Source organism: Protopterus annectens, chromosome 2.part1, assembly GCF_019279795.1.
Source record: "Protopterus annectens isolate FY-2018-M chromosome 2.part1, PAN1.0, whole genome shotgun sequence".
NCBI lineage: Eukaryota > Metazoa > Chordata > Ceratodontiformes > Protopteridae > Protopterus > Protopterus annectens.
In genome coordinates this window covers 458,799,890-458,809,889 of record NC_056729.1, presented here as the reverse complement: position 1 = coordinate 458,809,889, position 10,000 = coordinate 458,799,890, and the positions used below count along the sequence as shown (strand labels likewise).

The 10,000-nt window shown below is 35.5% G+C and overlaps 1 protein-coding gene across 1 annotated transcript in view; it reads left to right on the top strand.

The window, feature by feature from the left end:
- LOC122794104 overlaps positions 1-10,000 on the top strand; it is a 1,019,538-nt gene that overhangs the window by 780,104 nt on the left and 229,434 nt on the right. The window contains exon 9 of the mRNA XM_044062251.1: positions 1,996-2,439. Within this exon, the coding sequence (XP_043918186.1) occupies positions 1,996-2,439 (444 nt within the window). The remainder of the gene's footprint in view (positions 1-1,995; positions 2,440-10,000) is intronic.

Genomic DNA, 10,000 nt, shown 5'->3' with positions numbered 1-10,000 from the left:
TCTCTGTAGAAATCTTTAAAGATGTCTGCAATTTTCATAATGCTTCTAAGTGTTCTCATCGTATTTATATTTATTTAATTATTTACATTTGGTAACCAAGTAATGTCCAACTGGGTTAAAAAGCAAGCCCGTTTTCAGAGAAGACCCAGGGAGAAAAGCTCCCAAAAAACATTTACAATGTTTATACTCAGATATTGCTAGTTACAGTATTACAAGAAAAATTTCTATGAAAGTATACATAAAAATATAGTAAAGTGTAAAAATCAAGTTAATACAAATTAAAAAGTGACACTTCAAATCACAAAAAAACAGTCGAACATAGTACCAACAAAAACAACAATAGAATCAAACAATATTGAAGTACATAAGTGGAGAACACAGTAGACGGGAATCTTCATTGAATAGCTACTTTTCTGGTATTGATTAACTTGTCCATATAATCCTACCTTTTTCTTAGCTTGCTTAAAAGATTCTGTCTCTTTGTAGTTTAGCTACACATCTGTTCTCCAGGTCCCTTTAATTTGTTAAATAATGCTCCATTACTTTTTATTATGTAATTTCCATAGTCCAATATGGTCGCTGCTTCATGCACAAGGATTACTTTAAGTATATTTCACTCCTCACCCAGGTCACCTAACTTATTTAGCAAACCACTTAACAAGTTTATAAATTACAACCCCTTACCAAAACATAAATATTTTAGCTTCAAATAATGTAACAGAAATCATCAATGTTTATCCCCCTGATAAGTAGTCTTTAATTTAAAGCTAGACCACTTGTGTCATGTGATTTGAAATTACTAATGGTAAAGTTACAAACTCATTAATACTGTAATGCATGTTCCTGAGTTATACAAATTCTACCAGTTCGTTATCATTAATATTCATAGGAATGTTCATTAATTCAGCCATATCTATTAATCAAAATATTTTTAAAAATGCCCATAAAAATCTGTGAATCCCTATTATTTAAGACTGCCTTAGCCTTGCACTCAGCTAACTTGTTTATTAAGTTTTTTCCATTCATCGCTATTCCAAATATCCCCAGATTATAGCAAATCAGTTCCCCCATCAATTCCTTTATGCCCTTTTGATCCATTCTAGAGACAACATACACGTTAGCTATCATATCCTCCTCATCATGCTAGCCAACGCAGCATTACATACCTATCCTCTTAGTCTGTTAACTCATCTTCAGTAAGTAGTTTTGTCTAATTTCTTTTTTTCGCTGGGGTTCTTACTTTTCAGTATCTTATATTGAATGGCCAGCGTGCTGCCCATCTGTGAAAAAAAGGTTTAGTTAGCTTACAATGCTTTGTTTGATCTAAGTGAGTCTCCTTGATCATGACTATATTTTCTTAATGTACACCAGATCATCTCTACTAAGACCTTATCCTTTATATGAGCGAAGAAGCTAATATCATAACATTAGTGCCACTTTATACAGCTAACCATATACTGTATATGCACATATATGATGCATTATTATGATCATGAATTAAAATAATTAACTAGGGTGTATGTCATTTGGATAAAAAAGGAATGTTGTAAAGCTATTTTGTTAAAGTACACATTTCTAGTGGGGAGCTAGATGTTAACCAGAAAGCCCCCCCCCCAGTCCCCCCATTCAGGTAGCATTGTCCTTGAATACCCTTGCTTAGTGTTCCAAATGTGAACTTTTGGAAGTAAGCAGTGTCTCTGCTCTGCATTTCCTCCATTCACAGAAATAGCATGGCGCAAAAAAGTGTAATTACAGAAACTGTTATCAAGCCTTGTTTTTAATAAAGACAATGCAGAGATGTTCTTTTTGTAGAACAGAAATTGTAAGGGGCTTAATCTACAGTATCTATTCTATCAGTATTAGCATATATTATTGTCAAACAGTCATCTTTATAGTGAACATGTTTTTAGCTTTAAAGAAGTTTCAAGGTAAAATTCATGGGTGGTTTTATCCTTTTTTATAGTTTTTAATTATTCTGTATTTCTATTCTCTTAGACATAGAAATACCACTGGACAATGCAGATGAAAGTAATCAGAAGAAGGAACATGATCAATGCAGCTTGGATCTTTCAGAGGCCTCTCTCCTGACAGATTTAGAGAATGTCACAAATTCTAAAAAGGCAAAGACTGCAGATGATGATGGTATTTCAACACATTCTGCCAAAACCTCTCAAGAAACTCTTCAGGACACCCAGAATGATAATAACAACAATAACAGCAACGTTATCGTTGTGGGACTGCAGAAAGGCAGACTACGTAAAGATCTTTGTAGCTTTCCAGATGATAATCCTGATTTCATGGTAATGACCTACAGAAAGAATGACAGCAAACAATGCAGTATTTCTGAAGAAAGACAAGTGATGGATTATATGCCATGTACCCCATGTGACACGGCTAATCAAAATGATGATATAATCTGCATAAGGATTACACAGAAAGGTAGGTAGTAGTGTTTTTCATTAAATTTATTTAAGATGTAGTATCACTAGAGTTAACCAACATTCATTAGTAATTTATACGAAAATGCAAACTTCATTCTGTAACTCCTTCCATACCCTACACTCTTGGCGAGTTCTATTTTTGTATGAGTTCTAACACTTAAGTAATTTATTTGGCTCAATATACTTTTGTTTAGAAAGGAAACCAAACTCTACTCACATCATCAATTAAATGAAAACAGTGATACAGAGTATCTTTCAAGGAACTTGGACTTTTGTTCTGTCATATACTTTTATTGCCAAAGCTGTGCCCAATTAATAAGTGCTCATATTGCTAAGATAGCTGCATGTTTTACTTTGGCTTATGATACTTTTCTGATTAAAAAAAAAATGTAATACATATTTTCCTCAGTGATGCTGTCTGGTTGCCACCTCAGTCCTACTATTTAATTAAAAATGTATGCACTTATTTATTTCTGATGTCGGGGTGATGTATCGCAATATATCATTTTCCAAGACCAGAAATCCAGAAGTCAAGAAATCATTCTGAGTTCATATGAACTGATAGAAAAATAAATGAAGTAAATAAACCAGCAAGATAAACAATAACAAAACTGGTTTTGCTTCTAGTTGGATCCGTAACTGTTTTGTAGCTGAAAGGGAAAGAGCAGATAAACAAAAAGATTAACTGTCAAAATACATGACAGATATTATTAGGCTGTAATATATCAATAGGCCAAATTCGCATGTTGCAAATATATAATATATATATATATATATATATATATATATATATATATATATATATATATATAAAACAAACACACATACATTGAATAACACAGAACAATCAAATAAACACGTTGCAAATATATAACATATATATATATATATATATATATATATATATATATATATATATATAAAACAAACACACATGCATTGAATAATACAGAACAATCAAATAAATGTCTAACTTACGTAAGGGGAGCCTGAAGAGGAGCTGAATAAACAGTCGTCCATATAAAGGTAAATGAACTTGAATGGTGTACAATGAAAGATCCAGACAATCAGGAGTCCTTTTTTTCCTCTTTGCTGAAGAGCTGAGGGGGTTGTGGATTGGCTGTATGAAGTAGGAAGCTGATTGGAATAGAGTTCTTCTTTTTTTCTGAGTGGGTAGAGTGCTATACTAAAAATCGACATTGTGCACTAGATGAGTCAGCTGCAGGTCTGCAAGAAAAGATCACCAGACACATTTTAATAGTATAACTCACTTAGAAGCAAAGAAAAAAATAGGTATAATTAAGGACAAAAAAATATTATCAAAAACAGAAAAACAAGCATAAATGCAATTCTAGATTATTCTAGACAACTACCAACACGCTACTCAAACTGGTGAAAATATCTCAGATAAATTGACAGCCAAATCAACCAGAAAATGTAGCTGAAAATGAAAATGAAAACACTGCATCTTTCAGCTCATACTTCATGAATGCAGTCATCTTACTAAGTACCCATCCTGCCTCAACCCACTCTGCTCCACTTCATTCTACCATTCATCAAGATGGTTTTCAACTTCATTCTGGACACAAAACCAGCATCAAAAAACTCCTTCTAAAGCTGAAAAGTACAACACTATCTGCAAATAATTTCCCAGCTGAATATATAAACAAGTCTCTCTCTTATCCAGTCTCCATATGAATCAATAGCTCTATCAATGAACTGCATGCCCTTAGTATCTGGAAACAGATCTATATTATCCCACTAGACAATGGTGGATCATCAATAGAATTTATATTTATTATATAATTATAGAACAATCACTATTTGCCCCCCCTAAAATCTTAGAAAGAAACATACATAAGTTCTAAAATATTTTCTACACAAAAAACTACTGTCCGGCATCCTGTATGGATTTCCCGAATACTATTAATACACATTGCAACAGTAATCAGTGCTTTTCTTCAACTTTCATTGATCTATCAAAAGCCTTCAACCTTAAATTACTACAATCCTTACAAGACCTGAATATATCCCAACAAACCCTCCTATGGTTCTAAAATTACCCAAGTAACAGAACACAAGCAGTCAAATGGAAATCCACCGACTCACCATTTCTCACTGCAGATTAAGAGTCCCAAAAGGATCAATACTAGGTCACATTCTCCTCAACATATTCATAAACTGGCTCCACACAGCCACAAATCCATCCAAAATAATTCAATATGTTGAAGAAGCCAGTCTGGTATGGACAACCCATGAAAAAACTGTGCAAAAAAATGTAAAATGCAAACATAAAAGAAGAAACAAAAAATAGCCCATAAAATATTAGTAAAAGCTCAAAAAAAAAAAAAAAGTAAAATAGATAACAGTTACTCTTAAAACTAAAATAACACCAATTGCCTGGTATGCTCCGCAGTAAGGAGTTTGTCTTTTGTCAGCATAAACCAGCAGCCAGCAAGTAATTAGCATAGATACTTCTTTATCATTAAAATAGTTAAAAGTCAGCACTTTCTCCTGAGGTCTCAGGCTTTCAAGGTTCACCTTGAAAAAGCCTGAGACTCTCAGGTGAAAGCGCTTGGGTTTACTGTTTTGTGAATAAAGAAGTCTTGTTCCAGTCTTAAATGTTTACATGCTGGTTTATCTGTTTCTGCTGACAAAAGGCTTGTGAAGGAGTATACTCAGCTATTGCTGCTCCCATAAGAAGGAACATTTGGTGTTGTACTGTTGTTGAAAGCTGAGCCGGTGGTCTTCCCTTTGCTTCTTAGTTTTGGTGCTGTGTTTCTTTATTACAGATAAAGAAAATAACTGTTCCTACATGTAATATAATGTCATCCCAAAATATAAATATAGATACCATCCCACTGCAAAACTGCTAAGGGTCACAATTGACAATTAAGTCATATTTTACATACACATACAGCACACCATCAAAAAGACTCATTAGAAACATGGACACTTATACATGGTCAAACGCTTTCTAGTGTACTCTCTCTGTAAAGTCATTACCATTGCCTTCCACCTACCTCCTCAAACATATGCTTCCTCCATATTTGCTAATCTCCAAATACTTTATCTAAACAAGCTCACCCAATACTATAACAAAATAGCCAGATTTTGCCCCTGTTCTACCATCAAGAACCCACCAATATGCAGTCTTATACAAGCAACAGTGATTAGAACTTCCCAATCTTATTAAACACTCACAATTAAAAGTGGTTCACTAACTGCTATATTAATACAATAAATGTCTGTCCATGGCTACATACAATAAATGTCCATCCGTAGATACCAAAATGCAACAGTAGAAACCCCATAGACACTTGTCATCACAAAAAAGTAATGATCTCTGTTGTTAAAACATAAATCTCACTTGGCAAGTCCCTGTACCCCTAAACCATTATCATTATTATAGAACAGGTTACCAGTAAAACTCCAGCTGCATGAATCCAAACCAAATGTCGGTGATTCCTATGCTCTAACTACTTCCATGACGTACTATGTAAGTGACCCTACCACCTGACTGAACCACTCAATTTAAGCCTTTTTTCCCCTCATATTTTCAGTCTCTACTATTGCCGTCTGCAATATGGCTTCTAGTTCATAAATTTGTATATACGGATGAAAATGTCTTCCTGACTGGTTCACACTTGCCTGTTAAATCTTACTTATATATGTATGTTTTTCATCTGTGTGTCTCATAATGTATGTTCATGAAATTTCTACCTGCATCTCGTAATGCATGCCATCTTGTCTTCATTATATGTATAAACCATGTATATAATAGTGCTATGTATGTCTGTTTTTAATTATTAAAATACTGATAGGAAGAATTATTGATCTTTAAAAAAATTGTTTGCATACTTACAAATGGAGCTTTAAACCGTGGGCCTCTGCAAAAAAATGGTCTTGTATGGCCTAGACAAATCATCCTGGTCAACAAATGTAATTAATTTCTCTGCCTGTATTTGTTGTGTTTGCATAATGATTGTCTCAATTACTCAGACCTACTAAATGCTTTGTGACAATACCACTGGATACAAACTGGTTTGGTCAAACTACTTGCCTGAAAACATCTCTGATAAAAAGTTATTATATTTATTTCACATTTACTCTGCTTTAATTTTGGCTTTTGTTGTGATCTATAGTTGGGAAAGCTTTGGTTTTACACTCTAGTAGCAGTAGAAAGGAACCAAGTCCTTTCTAAGCTTGTGATTGCTCAAAGAACTGGAGAGTGTGCTACTGTGCTATTGGCCAGAGGGCTATTTGAATTTGTTTTTAATTTCTCTGTATAAGTTTGTCGTGTTTGTGAGACACTTGACTCATTTACTCAGAGCTACACAATGCTTGGAGACCCTGCCTCTGGATCTAGTTTGATTTGGTCCAACAGTCAGTCTGTACACCTCTCTGATAAGTACTTGCTGCATTTATTTTGCCTTTATTATGCATCGTTAAAGTATAAGCTTACCAGATCTGCATTTATTTTTGGCTTATTCTATCTATGGTTTGGTCTTACACCCTAGCATGAGTAGAGAGGAACCAAATAATTTTTAAACTAAACAAACCCCGACAGTGTGCTGTTCTGCTGTTGGCTGGATGGCTGTTTACAGTTTTGTTTTAAAGTATAAGCTAGTCCTGTTTGAGTGATCCTGCTCATTGTACAGTGGCATTTCACTGAGCGCTGCATAGACGTAGGGAAATAGGACCTTAACTTTCCCGATATAACCATCTTCCTAAAGTCCTAGTGTTCCAAAATAATCCAGAGTTGAGTGAAGAGATGCTGGTTTGATCTAAGAGGCTTGCTGTTCTTTATGTGCTGCCTTACATTACTGGTTTTAGACAGATAGTGCTCCAGATAATCAGCTCCAACCCATTGGTGCCCCTCCCCATGGAACTCACATTGGATCATAAGAGGCTAATAGCCATAAAGCCTTTTTTAAGGCTAAGCACTCATACTCCAATTTTCCCAATTATCAATGCCTAAGGAGTAAAAATGGCATATGCCTGTACCTTCAGGCATCTATAAGCTGCTCCTCTCCATAAGGGCACAGGTGACAAGGCAGGGATGAAATTGCAATTTGCTATCCATTAGTCCAAATTACATTTAAAAAGGCTTACAGATGAGTTCTGCTCCACATGAATGAGGATTGTGTCTCAGCGAAGGAGTAACTCCTGAGACACATACCCGTCAATCCAATATGTTTTTTAACACCTTTATTGAATTATCACTTGTGACATAGGCAAATTTACATGTAAACAAAAGTAATCAAAGTATATTAAATTAACATTAACAAACATTATACTTCACATATATTGTTATATTTCTTATAACCTAAACAACATTACATAATTTTTTAATTCCTGACCCTTTCTTGAACAAGAACCATCTTTATTAACCCATTACTTATGACATAAGCAATCATATTTTTTTATAAATGAAAATTAACAATACCGACAAAATCCTAGTTGCTCCCTCCAACATGATTTCTTCATGCCACAGTTGAGGTTTAGATCCTTAGATCTGGTAACTCTAGTGTTGTTTGCTTTGTGAATGTGTAGCAGATCCATTAGGGCTGGATCAGAAAATGCCTTGTAAATTAGGTATAGATCACCCCACTGTAGTCAATAAGAGACTGAGTACAGGAACAAGGCTTTGAGGTGGTCCTCATAGGACTTGTTATTTATACCCTGTATTATTTTAGTGAAGAAACTCTGTGGCCACTCCCACTGTTACAAATGACTGTTCATGTATATGCCGAAGGCTACGATGTACTCAATTATTGTTCTGATGAGAGATGGGTATACTGGGACTATGATCTCCTTAGATTTGAAATACCTTTACTTTTAAGTTGTGCCACCTGAAGGATTTTCTCATCATCATGGATACATGGTGATCAAAGATCAGGTTACTTTCAGCCTGCGTTCACAAGTGTTATCAATGTTGTAATTTGCAGGGGTGGTCATCTGCCCAAAGAGTATAATTATGCATTTTTTTGCATTGGGTTTTAGGCAATGGCTCTGTCACCAGTTATTTGTTTATGTTAGACCCTCCTGTAATATATTGACATTATTTAATGATTGCATCCAGCTTGCAGTCATCAGCAAATCTGGTCAGCCAAGCCCTGTAGATTTGCCTTAACTATATACCAACAGAAGAGATCTCAGTACCAAGCCATGTGGGACATCATTAGTAACAGTTCTCTTGGTAAAGGTAGATTCCCCAACCTTAATTTCATGTGACCTATCCCTGAGCCATTTGACTATCCATTGGGTGACATATGGATTTATGCCTCAGTATGTGAGTTTGTCTGCAATATCTGATTGAGGTATTGTGTCAAAACTCCAGGCTCTGTGTGCAAACATCTAATATATACAATTCATATTACTATATTTAGATATTCCCATTGCATAATATTTACTGTTTTACATATCAACAGACATTTACTAAGCTAAAGAGATGCGGTATTTATTGCACAGAATCCCACAGTTACTGTTATTGCAGTTGTGTATATATGTATGTGTGTATCCCAGTTTATAGCAGGATTGTTGAAATCACCCATGACTATGGTGTTAGACTGAATGATAAGTGACTTTAGTGCATTACAGTACATGTCGTGGTTATCCTGGGTCATAGACGGGGACCTATAGCAAGCAAGGATATAATGTGGGACTTTACCAAAGGTTAGTTGGTCATGGAGTAGCTCCAGTGTGTCATATTGGTTGCCAGTCTTGAGTTGTGCTTACTTTTTATGTAGATTAGTACACTACCAGCTCTTGACCCTTTTTGTGTGGTAGCTGGTTCAAAATGTGTGAAAAGCATGATAGGTTTGCACTGCTGGAATGCCTTCTGTGGCTTTAAACCACATCTTAGTAACTTTACAGATGTCAACACTCTCAAGGGTACTGAGTGCTTCCAAGGGAGTGGAGCTTCTTGCTGAGACTCCTAACATTGAGTATTAAAATCTTTAGAGTATCTTGAGTCGAATGTATTATGTTGGAAGGTTTATCAAGTTACCATTGCCTAAAAATGGTGCTATAAGGGCAGATAATGCATTGACCAATACCCAATAGCCTAGTGGTGACAGAAGAAGACTATCCCTGGCAAAGCAGCATGATCTGGCGATCATGTCCTCCCAAGCTGACAGATATTGGACCACTTTAAATGACAGTAGTAACTAAGCCATTTGTTAAACTCAGTCTATCCAGCCATCCATCCAGCCTCTATTTATATGGTGGTATCATCCTTGGAAAAGGTAGAATGTTGCTCAGTGCCAGGCTCTTATATGCCTGGGACACATAACCTGAAAACTCTATCATGTTTCTCTGCATATAGTCCAAGGAGGTATATCTCAGGTCATTAATGCCCACATGGGCTATAACAGAGCCATACTGGTTCTTGTGGTTAAATGTCCTGAGTGTCTGATCTGGCAGATAATTGCCATTGATAGGCCAGTGACTGTGACTGTCTCCTTGCTCAGCCTGGTGATTGGGGCATCTGTTCATCTCAAAAATATGAGACATTGTGAGATGTAGTTGTATGTGTACTTGGGAGTGATGTCTGA